Source organism: Bufo gargarizans, unplaced genomic scaffold, assembly GCF_014858855.1.
Source record: "Bufo gargarizans isolate SCDJY-AF-19 unplaced genomic scaffold, ASM1485885v1 original_scaffold_886_pilon, whole genome shotgun sequence".
Lineage (NCBI taxonomy): Eukaryota > Metazoa > Chordata > Amphibia > Anura > Bufonidae > Bufo > Bufo gargarizans.
In genome coordinates, this window is record NW_025334743.1 from 164,054 (window position 1) to 177,867 (window position 13,814).

Consider the following 13,814-nt stretch of genomic DNA (forward strand, 5'->3'; position numbering starts at 1 on the left):
GTCCCTGCCCGTACAGCAGATTACGATCACAAATGAGGTGTTTCTGTAAACTACAGAATCAGGGTAATAGTTTTGTTTGGCTGTTAACCCTTGCTTTGTTAGCAGAAAAAAAATTGATTAAAATGGAAAATCTGCCGAAAAACTGAAATTCTGAAATTTCATCTCCATTTTCCTTTTAATTCTGGTGGAACACCTAAAGGGTTAACAAAGTTAGTAAAATCAGTTTTGAATACCTTGAGGGGTGCAGTTTCTAAAATGGGGCCATTTATAGGTGGTTTCTATTATGAAGCCCCGCAAAGTGACTTCAGACCTACACTGGTCCTTAAAAATTGGGTTTTGAAAATTTTCTTAAAAGTTTAAGATTTGCTTCTAAATTTCTAAGCCTTCTAACGTCCCCAAAAAATAAAATGTAATTTACAAAATGATCCAAACATGAAGTAGACATATGGGAAATGTAATGTAATAACTATTTTAGGAGGTATCGCTATCTGTTTTAAAAGCAGAGAAATAGAAATTTTGAAAATAGCAAAATCTTCAACATTTTTGGTACATTTGGTATTTTTTTTTTATAAATAAAAATGAAATATTTTGACTCAAATTTACCACTGTGATGAAGCACAATATGTGACGAGAAAACAATCTTGGATAAATAAAAGCGTTTTAAAAGGAGTCTAAAGAACAGAACAAAGGTACCATTACAATCCTGTATAGGTGCGCTACAGAGCCATGTAAACACTGTATATGGCCATATGGAGGTGACAGACTCCCTTTAAAGAGATCACCACATAAAGTGACTTGTCAGATTTGCAAAAAATGGCCTGAAAAATGGAAGGCCTGAAGTGGTTAAAATGTGGTAACAAAAAAAAGGAATGCATCTCCAGTAGTCTCAGTCTTTAAAATCATAGAATGAATGGACAGAAATAATATGTACATTTATGACATAAAATGTCAAGATTTGGTATAAAATTGACAATTAGAACTGTATTGAGTATGTTTAGATGAGTTAGATTAGGATCACCATTCAGAAATTGTAGAACTGCCGCAGCAATTTACATTACAATACATGTGGACTCGGCTTCAGCGCAGAAATGGGGGTATATTGAGGATTTTCACATCTCATTTTGCTGCGGAATTGTCAAGGATTTTTAGCTTAGATTACATCCTTAGCACTGCATAAGGTGAAATCTGAAGCAAATGTTCATGTAGACTTGATGTAAATTTGCTATGAAATGTGTGGTCAAATAATATATACCACATATGGATTTACCGCATAATAATCCCAATCTAAATAAAATAAAATAAAGTATAAAATCTCTGAAGGCATTACCTTATTATCTTCCCAGTAAAGAGCTAAACATTCATCCCCTGGTCTCCAGCTAAAGGCCGTGTAGACATTATCCAGAATTCGCTCTGGTTTTATCGGACCAGATCTCTTTTTAGAGTTATTAGTATATAACATTTTATTTCTATCTTCTTGTGTTGAATTCAGAATTGATCCTATTGGCTTTATAGGGCCAATTCTTCGATCTTTTTGCTCAAGTTCTCCATTAGATAAATCATTATTAGCACCATCTTTTACTAATGTTGCATGATAGTTAGATGACTCCATATTGGCACTGAAAGTTTTCTCGTTTGGTAAACTAGTGATTGCTTCACTGTTACTTGTCTGTGGTCTCCTGTCAATATAGAATTCTGAATTGTGTCTTTGGTCTTCTCTTCTACCACGTTTTTGCTGAGCAGCCTCTGTATTATTATTCTGAATGACGGTGTCCTCTCTTGTTTCAAGGAGGCTAGGACCTTTTATGTTCCTACATTGCATAGTATTATCTCTTTTTTTAAACGTACCATCAGTTTGGTAACTAGAGGAAGAATGTGAAAAATCCTTTAATCTGTCATTCCTTTGATATCCTCTTTCACACTTACTCCTGTCTTCTATCCATGGCTCTGAACTATGTTTTTCTGGACCTCGACTTCTTGGTGGCCCGTTACCTTCAAATGGTCTAGATGCATGAACTTCCCTTTGGAAACGAGGGGGTTTTTCATTCCTTGGACCTCTAGTATCATTTCGTGAAAACGGACGAGATTGGTTGTAATCCTTCACTCCATTCTGCTCCACATTTGGAACTCTGTGTTGTCCTTGGCTTTGAGGTTGAGTTTGTGGCTTGCTGTCTGCAAGAAGTAAACATTTAGATTAAACTGAAAGTTTGCGATGACAGATATATTTTCCTTTTAAAGGGGTTGTCCTACTTATAAGAAAACTTTCCATTGCCCCAAGTGTGATAAAACAATAAAATAACATACACAGACTGCTTAAAGGGGTTGTCAGTTTTTTTTTCTCTCATCACATAGCTGATCAGGATAGGTCATCAGTATGACCCCTTTAATCCCCTGCCGACTCTTGTGCTGCAGTTCTGGTTCTCACTTTCAGTTTCTGTTCACAAGCTATAGTGGTGACATTGCAGTAAACAATATATGACTGCAGCAGTCAATCACTAGTCTAAACAGTATATAGCATGAGACCGATAAGATCAGTAATTGGCTGCAGCAGGTAAGTACCATATATGGTTATGTCACCGCTGCAACCTGTAAACACAAACTGGAGGTAAGCACTGGCGATGCTGCACTGGAAACGGCAAGAAATTAATTATTTTTTCCCATTTGCTGGGGGAGTTTTCTTAGAAGCCTTGAGAGGTACATGGCACTGACTGCTACTTTGTCGTTTTGCAGAGTTGTTAGTTAGAGATGGCATGGCACTGGGTTTAGGCTGAAAAATAGTAGCTTTAGGCTCACTGTTCTCCTTCGGAGACTATTAATATATATATATATATATATATATATATATATATATATTTACAGACCCTGATCTTGGCTAGAGATGAGCGAAGTTGTGGAAAATTGGATTCAGCTGCTTTGTCGTATTTCACAAAGAAATTCGCTTCATGATGAATTACTTTGTCACAACGAGCATTTCTTTGTATGTAGGGCGCCCCCTGACGGAAAATGGCGATGGCGACGTCCCCCATCATTGAACCCCTAAGATTCTGCTTTCATCGCCGAACGCGGCATCAGAGATTAACATTGAGGGCTTTTAGGGGTTAATCTGGTAAAAAAAAAAAAAATAATATATATACATATATACTTTATCCATTTGATAGGCGCAAATGGATGAAGTATGTATTTTTTTCATATTTACCGCCATTTCAGGGAAAATTGATTCATTGCCACAAAGTGCGAGGAAACTCGTCTTCACAGTGAATCAAATTTTTCCGGAAATTTTATGGAAGCCCACTTTGGATACTTCGATTCCCTCAACGACAATCTTGACCTTTCCCTACAAACGTTAAATTCTAGGTGATTGGATTGCTAATATACATACATCTCATATTGGAGACATAACACTATAATATGAGGTTTGCTGCCTAATGTCAGCGGCAATCGGTCAGAGTCCACAGGGAGATTTTAGTCTGAATATGATGCAATAACGGTTATAAGGCTATGTGCTTATGGGAATATTGATCCATACAGCACAATTTATTTGTGGAAAGGGTCTATTATATTTCAACATACAGTTCATGAAGATGAAGACAAGGTACGAAATGGGCTACAATCAGACAAGGCTTATCTTTTGTTGGCACCAATAACACTTGATGCTAGAAAACAGGCAAACACTCATTAAAATCCATGGCAAGTTTCACAGCTGGACACTGAATCTGAGTGTTCCATTCAGTCACACCTTTTACATGTTCCTACTAATTTCAGCTGATTTCTAGCGGTCTATTTCTTTTGCTGCCTGCCAATTGAACGGTCTAAATTATATAAACCTTTCAAAAATGCAGGTTATCATTCAAAAGAAGAATATGACATATCCACCACCTAACAAGTGCACTATGGACAAGTTTCCATGCAATGAAAAGCCATTTTGCAATTATTTTATCTTTCACATTTCAACAGGTGCAATATTTTTTTACCCAAAATTCTAAACCTCCTAAAGCCTCTTTCACATGAGCGTGACGGATTGGCTCCGGATGCGTTCAGGGTGTGTTCAGTGAAACTCACACAATTTTGCAAGCAAGTTCAGTCAGTTTGTCTGCGGTTGCGTTCAGTTGTTCAGTTTTTTATCAAAACTCATCAAAACGCATTGCTCCCTCGTGGAAAAAACTGAAGGTTTACAAACAACATTTCCTAGAAACCATCAGTGAAAAACGCATCGCATCCACACTTGCTTACGGATGCAACACGTTTTTCACTGAAGCCCCATTCACTTCTATGGGGCCATGGCTGCGTGAAAAACACAGAATATAGAACACTGCGTTTTTCACACAACGCAGAACTGATACGTGAAAAAACGCTCATGCACACAGACCCATTGAAATGAATGGGTCAGGATTCAGTACTGGTGCTATGCTCGTGTGAAAAAGCCGTAAAGACTTGCAACCCTTTACCACATTCCCTATTAGGACATATAGAGGTCATTGGGGGTGACGTGTCCTGTCCTGTTTATTCTGCAATATGCGGGTACCGGAGTTTTGGACGGAGATAAAACCGCAGCATGCTACGGTATTATCTCTGTCCTGAAAAGTCAAAAAGACTGAATTGAAGACATCCTGAACGGATTGCTCTCCATTCAGAATGCATTAGGATAAAACTGATCAGTTCTTTTCCGGTATTGAGCCCCTAGGACGGAACTCTATCCCGGAAAAGAATATCGCTAGTGTGAAAGTACCCTAAAAGAAGAGCTACTTGATATTGTCCCGTTAACAGACAGAACTCTTGGCATCGATATGAAAGAGACCCTGATGACTGTAGTTGAAAAGGCAAATTTGCCAACAAAACTCACAGCCATAACCACAGATGGAGCACAGTCTATGATAGGATCTGTGAATGTAAATATGATGACCAATTTCCTGAATTTTGGACATTTCATTGCATTAGTCATCAGGAGCAGCTGGTGTCTAAAAAGCTAAATTAAGTCCACGTCATGATGCCTGTTCTAGAAATTGTCAATTTTATTCGCACTCATGCGCTTAATCACAGACAGTTCAGAAATCTCATTGTAGACCTTGATTAGAACCTTCCCAGTGATTTGCCACTTCACTGCTCTGTAAGGTGGCTTTCAAGAGGTAAGGCGATATCAAATTATTATTATTATTTTTTTTTTACTTTTGAGCCAGGTAAAGTTGTTTCTGGAAGAAAAACACAAAGACTATCCTGTGCTCTCTGCTTCCCAGTGGATTTTGGATCTGGCATTTCTGGTGGACAATGCTGCACCACTTGGATAGACTCAACCTTGAGCTCCAAGGGAAATTAAAGATGCGGCCTGATCTAGTGCAAACAGTTTTTGCATTTGTTAACAAGCTCAAACTTTTTAAAACTCATCTGAGAAAGGGAGAACTAACACATTTCCCCTCTGTGTCAAATGCAAGTGCCCAAGCTGCTGAGATCCTAAAAAGGAGAACTTCTTGAACACCTACAACAGACCTTCGAGGACAGATTCCAGGATCTACAACTGAATTGGCCACACATTACATTCCTCGTTAACCCTTTTGCTGCCGATTCAGATAGTTGGAAACCCCCGCTGGTGACAGATGAAGCAACAACTCAAATTGAGATGATTGAACTTTTGGAAGATGACAGACTCAGGTCAATTCTGAGTGAGGGAACTCTGGAGTTTTGGAAAATCATGCCTATGGAGAAGTATCCCAATGTAAAACGAGCTGCACTGAAGCTTCTTTCAATGTTTGGTTCAACCTATGTTTGTGAATCTGTTTTTTCCACCCTGAAACATGTGAAATCAAAGCATTGCTCTGTTCTTATTGACACATGTAAAGAATTGCTTTGAGTAGCAACTACTGAATACAAGCCAGATTTAAAACACATTGTGAAAAGCAAAGATTGCCAGAAGTCTCACTAAAGTTGTCTACAGGTAGGAAAGGTGGTTTAAATACACTTTTACATGTTTAAAAACTCAATTGTAGTAATACTGTCGTGTGCATGTATTATTTTTTTGGCTCCTTGTGTCTGTAAGGTTGGCCACCTCTGGTATAATGCATCAAGTCATATTTAAGCTGGTTACTATCTATCTGATTAATGTGTGTGTAAGACAAACATCCAGAAAAATTGAATCAGAGCAGCATAAAAGCCTTTCCTTGTGAACATGCTTTCTGGACCTGACACACTTCAACAGAACAAAAAAACTGAACGTTGAATGCTGGGATAAAAAGTCATTACAGACCATTACTAGCTTTCAAGTGAATCGCTGGTACAGACTGTTCAGCTGTTCTCACTTCCACACAAACAAATCACGTAAAATGTCTACATCTGAACCATTTTTTGTAAAAGGCCTATTAACGCCAGGAATAAGCCACTATTTGTTATATTTGTACTGTTGTGCTCTGTCACACTGTCTATAGCACTTTGCAATCTATGTTTGCTTGTGGTATTTCAGGAAGGTTTTAAAGGGAACCGGTCACTTAGAAAATGCATATTAAACCACCAAAAGTAGATTATTGCAGCCTGTAGCAAGATTATAAAGGTGTCTGTGTCTTTTCTGTACAATGCACCAAAAGACAGAAAAAATACTTTTATTCAACTGGCCGTGCTATGTAAACGATCGTCTTGAAGTCAAGGGGGCAGTGGCTTTCTCGCCTGAAGTCAAGCGTGCCCCGCTCCCTTGCCTGCCCCTTATTATTTGATTGATAGGATGTCCAATTCCTTCACTGCTGGGCGCTTGAGCGTAGTCTCGTGCATGCGCAGGCTCTCATCTGCAAGTGACTTATCATTGAGCCTACCTTACAGCGGAGAGGAACAGTGCGCACATAGCGCACCCAGTTGAATAAAAGTTTTTTCAGACTTTTGGCGCGTTGTACAGAAAAGACACAGACACCTGCAATAAGGTACTGTTGGCGGTTTAATATGCATTTTCTAGGTGACAGGTTCCCTTTAATGTCTGGCTTCTCAGTCACAATAATAAAAGTCAACTGAAGAAGTGAAAACTACTCATAGTGCTATAGTATACAAATAATCTACATTATCCAAAACTATACACAGCACCTGAAATATAGTCTAGCAGGAAAGCCGTGTCCTGTTGTGTGGGCATATCACCCGCAATATAATGTAAAGGGAAAACTCATTATATCAAGGATTTTCATATCCATGTGGACAAGTTTTATGCATAAGTCAAAAACCAACCCATTACTTACTTTTGGCTATCAAACGAGGTGTACAGTCATGGCCAAAAGGTTTGAGAATTACATAAATATTGGAAATTGGAAAAGTTGCTGCTTAAGTTTTTATAATAGCAATTTGCATATACTCCAGAATGTTATGAAGAGTGATCAGATGAATTGCATAGTCCTTTGCCATGAAAATTAACTTAATCCCCCAAAAAACTTTCCACTGCATTTCATTGCTGTCATTAAAGGACCTGCTGAGATCATTTCAGTAATCGTCTTGTTAACTCAGGTGAGAATGTTGACGAGCACAAGGCTGGAGATTATGTCAGGCTGATTGGGTTAAAATGGCAGACTTGACCTGTTAAAAGGAGGGTGATGCTTGAAATCATTGTTCTTCCATTGTCAACCATGGTGACCTGCAAAGAAACGCGTGCAGCCATCATTGCGTTGCATAAAAATGGCTTCACAGGCAAGGATATTGTGGCTACTAAGATTGTACCTCAAATCAACAATTTATAGGATCATCAAGAACTTCAAGGAAAGAGGTTGAATTCTTGTTAAGAAGGCTTCAGGGCGTCCAAGAAAGTCCAGCAAGCGCCAGGATCGTCTCCTTGAGAGGATTCAGCTGCGGGATCGGAGTGCCACCAGTGCAGAGCTTGCTCAGGAATGGCAGCAGGCAGGTGTAAGCGCATCTGCACGCACAGTGAGGCGAAGACTTTTGGAAGATGGCCTGGTGTCAAAGGGCAGCAAAGAAGCCACTTCTCTCAAAAAAACAGATTGATCTTCTGCAGAAAATATGGTGAATGGACTGCTTAGGACTGGGGCAAAGTCATATTCTCCGATGAAGCCTCTTTCCGATTGCTTGGGGCATCAGAAAAAAGGCTTGTCCGGAGAAGAAAAGGTGAGCGCTACCATCAGTCCTGTGTTATGCCAATAGTAAAGCATCCTGAGACCATTCATGTGTGGGTTTGCTTCTCATCCAACGGAGTGGGCTCATTCACAATTTTGCCCAAAAACACAGCCATGAATAAAGAATGGTACCAAAACACCCTCCAACAGCAACTTCTTCCAACAATCCAACAACAGTTTGGCGAAGAACAATGCATTTTCCAGCACGATGGAGCACCGTGCCATAAGGCAAAGGTGATAACTAAGTGGCTCGGGGACCAAAACGTTGACATTTTGGGTCCATGGCCTGGAAACTCCTCAGATCTTAATCCCATTGAGAACTCGTGGTCAATCCTCAAGAGGTGGGTGGACAAACAAAAACCCACTAATTCTGACAAACTCCAAGAAGTGATTATGAAAGAATGGGTTGCTATCAGTCAGGAATTGGCCCAGAAGTTGATTGAGAGCATGCCCAGTCGAATTGCAGAGGTCCTGAAAAAGAAGGGCCAACACTGCAAATACTGACTCTTTGCATAAATGTCATGTAATTGTCAATAAAAGCCTTTGAAACGTATGAAGTGCGTGTAATTATAGAATGTGTCGGCAGATAAGAACCATTTGGCTCATCAAGTCCGCCCAATATACTGAATACTATGAATAGCCCCTGGCCCTATCTTATATGAAGGATGGCCTAATGCCTATCCCATGCATGCTTAAACTCCTCCACTGTATTTGCAGCTACCACTTCTGCAGGAAGGCTATTTATATTTCACTACATCACAGAAAGAACTGAAACAAAGATCTAAAAGCAGTTTAGCAGCAAACTTTGTGAAAACGAATATTTGGGTCATTATCAAAACTTTTGGCCACGACTGTAGTTCACTGCATAATGTATTTGGTGCTCTCTTAGGTTGGTCAAACAAATACATACATTGCTCTTCAAAGGGTACTTACATACAAGCCAGTAAGAAAGCACAAAGTACTGATCATTGTTACCTTATCTGGCTGTGCTTTAGGCCTCATGCACATGACCGCTGTTTTGGTCCGCAGTGGGGCCCCAAAAGATGCGGGCAGCGCTCCGTTTGCTGTTCGCATCCGTTGCTCCGTTCCATAGCCCCGCCCAAAAAATCGAACATGTCTTATTCTTGTCCGTTTTGCGGACAAGAATAGGCATTTCTACAATGGGCCGCCCGTTCCGTAAATTGCGGAAGGCACACGGGTAGCTTCCATTTTTTGCGGATCCACGGTTTTCGGACTGCAAAAAAACGGAATGGTCATGTGCATGAGGCCTTAGTCACAACTCTAAAGGGTCCCATACACATTATTAGGCTACCGTATGTGTTTTGTGGTCCGCCAATTGCTGATCCGCCCCAAAAAAACAGATGACATCCGCATGCCATCCGTTTTTTTTTTGTGGATCCATTGTAACAATGCCTAAAATGGACAAGAATAGGACATGTTCTATTTTTTTTTGTAGGGACAAATTGATGCGGACTGCACACATTTTTTGCAGACCCATTGAAATGAATGGGTCCACATCCTATCCGCAAAAAAAACAAAAAACGGATACGGAAACAAACAACGTTCATGGGCATGTAGCCTTATATTGTTGAATGAAACCACTGTTTTTGGTGGGGCCGGTCAACAAGCTAAGTTGTATGGGGAGCTCCTGAGCATGTTGAATCCATCAACGGCTTTCTCCTCCGTTTCCTTTGAAAACACATACAGTCTCAGCCAAGCCAAGCATGTATGGGGCAGTCAAGAGAGATAGCTGTTAGCCAAAAAGAGTGTATGGTCAACACATAATGAAGATGTAAGGGCACCTTAAAAGGGGTGTGCTCAGGATAGGTCATCAATCACAGAATGCTTCTTTAAGTAGAACTTGACCAATGGTCACAGATGGCAGTTGTAGTCCACATTACCAATTTCACGTCCAAGTACTAAGTGGGTCATTTATTATACTGAAATACTCCTAAATTAGGGGCATTTCAGGCGCAGATGCTAATATCTGCTACTTCTCAAAGCTCACACCAGGTCTAAAATTGCAGGCGTGGCGTGGGCAGGGAAGGAACCAGGTCAGTTCAGAAGTTGTTTTACATTTAGAACTAACGCAGAATGTGCCGAACTTATAGGGGGGCCTGCTCCTCTTCATAACTTCGGCGGATCCTCCGCCAGCTATGGGGCTTTATTAAGATCAGCGTCTAAAATGCCAGTCTTAATAAATGTGGCCCTAAATGCACACATGAGCCAAATGAGGCAGGGAAAAAAACATCAAATAACTTCATAGGTGCTCTTCTGCGGTAGCAAGATAAATAATACAGCAGATGGTTTAAGAGCAACAGGAGAAAAAAGTTCCAAAACTGTTGAAGATTCTGTTGCTTTGTCTTTATTTTCGGTAACAAATCTCCCCCCCCCCCCCCCACATTGATGCGTTTCGAACTATACCGTTCTTAGTCATAACTGTGTGCACTGCCTGTTATGACTAAGAACGGTATAGTTCGAAACGCAGAACAATGGAAATAGTGCAGATGTGAATGTGCCCTAAGGTCTCAGATTTACCGAACAGCTGAGTGATACCTTCTTTGATCTGCACAAAGAGAGGTATGTAGGAAATACCATACCTCAGAAGATTATGCTGCAAAATGACCTCAAAAGGAGTGGATTAATGCAAACTTTCCCCAAAGTGGAAGTTTCTGGGAAGGATTGTGGATAGAACAGGATGGGCTTTATTGAAGGAATTTATGATGAGGAGAATCTTTGAAGACAATTTTGATGGAGTTTGCTTTGAATCTGCTATTGAAATCTGATGCATCTTAACAAACAACATTTTTGTCTTGCGATGTTACTTTTACCTCGCACCTCATCATTTTTGCCGCTTTTTATAAAGTTGAAATTGATAAATTTGGTGTACAAATAACATAGCGAAGCACGGCCCACTTTCAAAAAAAAAAAATCTAAAAAGTATAAATTTGTACGCATGTGCCAAAATGTTTTACTTTTTTAAGTCAGAAAATTGGTACAAATTATATGAAAAATTGCCCCCAATATGTCTAACAAATGGGGATTCAATGTGATTCCTGCTTACAGGTTGCAGTGCCCTGTACAGGACTGTGTTCATTTTATACTACAATAGATCTTTCTTTAAAAGAGCTGTGCAAAAATGGGAGAATTTTTGGCAAACCCCCTACTTGGCCAGACCTATGAAGAGAAGCTTACTTAATTGCTTCCCGATGCTGGCTCCCCACTCCTTCTCCTGGACGAAGACATCCGGCAGCCAATCACTGCCCATGGTGGCGACCGGATCCTCTTGTGTCATGTGACTACTTCTTATAAAGTAAGGGGAACTGGTCACTACCGTGGACAGTAATAGGTTGCAGGAGGTGGCAAACTAGATGGTTTTCCAGCAAAGGAGAGCAGCAGAACATTGCAAACCGGAAGGAGTACAAGCGGGAAGCAAGCAGTCGGAAGCAAACATTCTTATTGCCTTTCACAACCCCTTTAAACCTTTTGATGTGGAAATTCCTTTTTATGTACTGGAACATAAAAATTATATATATATATATAGATATATATATAGATATATATATAGATATATATATACACAGTACAGACCAAAAGTTTGGACACACCTTCTCATTCAAAGAGTTTTCTTTATTTTCATGACTATGAAAATTGTAGATTCACACTGAAGGCATCAAAACTATGAATTAACACATGTGGAATTATATACATAACACAAAAGTGTGAAACAACTGAAAATATGTCATATGCTAGGTTCAAAGTAACCACTTTTTGCTTTGATTGCTTTGATTACTGCTTTACACACTCTTGGCATTCTCTTGATAAGATTCAAGAGGTAGTCACCTGAAATGGTCTTCCAACAGTCTTGAAGGAGTTCCCAGAGATGCTTAGCACTTGTTGGCCCTTTTGCCTTCACTCTGCGGTCCAGCTCACCCCAAACCATCTCGATTGGGTTCAGGTCCGGTGACAGTGGAGGCCAGGTCATCTGGCGCAGCACCCCATAACTCTCCTTCATGGTCAAAAAGCCCTTACACAGCCTGGAGGTGTGTTTGGGGTCATTGTCCTGTTGAAAAATAAATGATGGTCCAACTAAACGCAAACCGGATGGAATAGCATGCCGCTGCAAGATGCTGTGGTAGCCATTCTGGTTCGGTATGCCTTCAATTTTGAATAAATCCCCAACAGTGTCACCAGCAAAGTACCCCCACACCATCACTCCTCCATGCTTGTAGAGTCCATCTGTTCACCTTTTGTGCGTCGCACAAAGACACGGTGGTTGGAACCAAAGATCTCAAATTTGGACTCATCAGACCAAAGCACAGATTTCCACTGGTCTAATGTCTATTCCTTGTGTTCTTTAGCCCAAACAAGTCTCTTCTGCTTGTTGCCTGTCCTTAGCAGTGGTTTCCTAGCAGATATTCTACCATGAAGGCCTGATTCACACAGTCTCCTCTTAACAGTTGTTCTAGAGATGTGTCTGCTGCTAGAACTCTGTGTGGCATTGACCTGGTCTCTAATCTGAGCTGCTGTTAACCTGCGATTTCTGAGGCTGGTGACTCGGATGAACTTATCCTCCGCAGCAGAGGTGACTCTTGGTCTTCCTTTCCTGGGGCGGTCCGCGTGTGAGCCAGTTTCTTTGTAGCGTTTGATGGTTCTTGTGACTGCACTTGGGGACACTTTCAAAGTTTTCCCAATTTTTCGGACTGACCGACTTAATTTCTTAAAGTAATGATGGCCACGCGTTTTTCTTTACTTAGCTGCTTTTATCTTGCCATAATACAAATTCTAACAGTCTATTCAGTAGGACTATCAGCTGTGTATCCACCTGACTTCTCCACAATGCAACGGATGGTCCCAACCCCATTTATAAGGCAAGAAATCCCACTTATTAAACCTGACAGGGCACACCTGTGAAGTGAAAACCATTTCAGGTGGCTACCTCTTGAAGCTCATCAAGAGAATGCCAAGAGTGTGCAAAGCAGTAATCAAAGCAAAAGGTGGCTACTTTGAAGAACCTAGAATATGATATATTTTCAGTTGTTTCACACTTTTTTGTTATGTATATAAATTCCACATGTGTTAATTCATAGTTTTGATGCCTTCAGTGTGAATCTACAATTTTCATAGTCATGAAAATAAAGAAAACTGTTTGAATGAGAAGGTGTGTCCAAACCTTTGGTCTGTACTGTATGTATATGTATATCTATCTATCTATCTATCTATCTATCTATCTATATATATATATATATATATATATATATATATATATATATAGAGAGAGAGAGAGAGAGAGAGAGAGAGAGGAGAGGGAGAGAAATGGGGGGGGCTGGATTTTCAATTTAGCACAGTGGCAGCAATATTACATTATTTTTTTAATTTTAAGTATACTTTGGCTAGTATCCCTATACCTCAGCTGCTTATCCAGATTAGGGATGTGCAGCCCTTATTATCTATTTTTTTTCTAATTAAAACCAGTAACAATCAGCACAGACACATTTAATGTTGCTGTCGCTTTTAGGTTACAGGTGGCTTAATGTATTGTGCAATGGTGCTTAAACTAAACACTTCCCCGCAGTATATAGTAAAGCTCATACATTTGTCTACAATAAGTGACACATGAAAGCTTCTAGCAAGTAAACCGAAATATATATTACAGGTACTGTACATATAACACTCCAAGTGAGTAGTAATATATTCATCAGTCATGACATTTTCCTTGCCTTGCAGCTCACA

At 40.0% G+C, this 13,814-nt stretch overlaps 1 protein-coding gene across 1 annotated transcript in view; it reads right to left on the bottom strand.

Moving 5' to 3' along the window:
* Window positions 1-13,814, bottom strand: part of TDRD3 (tudor domain containing 3) — a gene marked incomplete at its 5' end in the record, with an annotated part of 128,289 nt that overhangs the window by 76,459 nt on the left and 38,016 nt on the right. Inside the window, one exon of the mRNA XM_044275108.1 lies at window positions 1,328-2,169. Coding sequence (XP_044131043.1) covers window positions 1,328-2,169 — 842 coding nt within the window. The remainder of the gene's footprint in view (window positions 1-1,327; window positions 2,170-13,814) is intronic.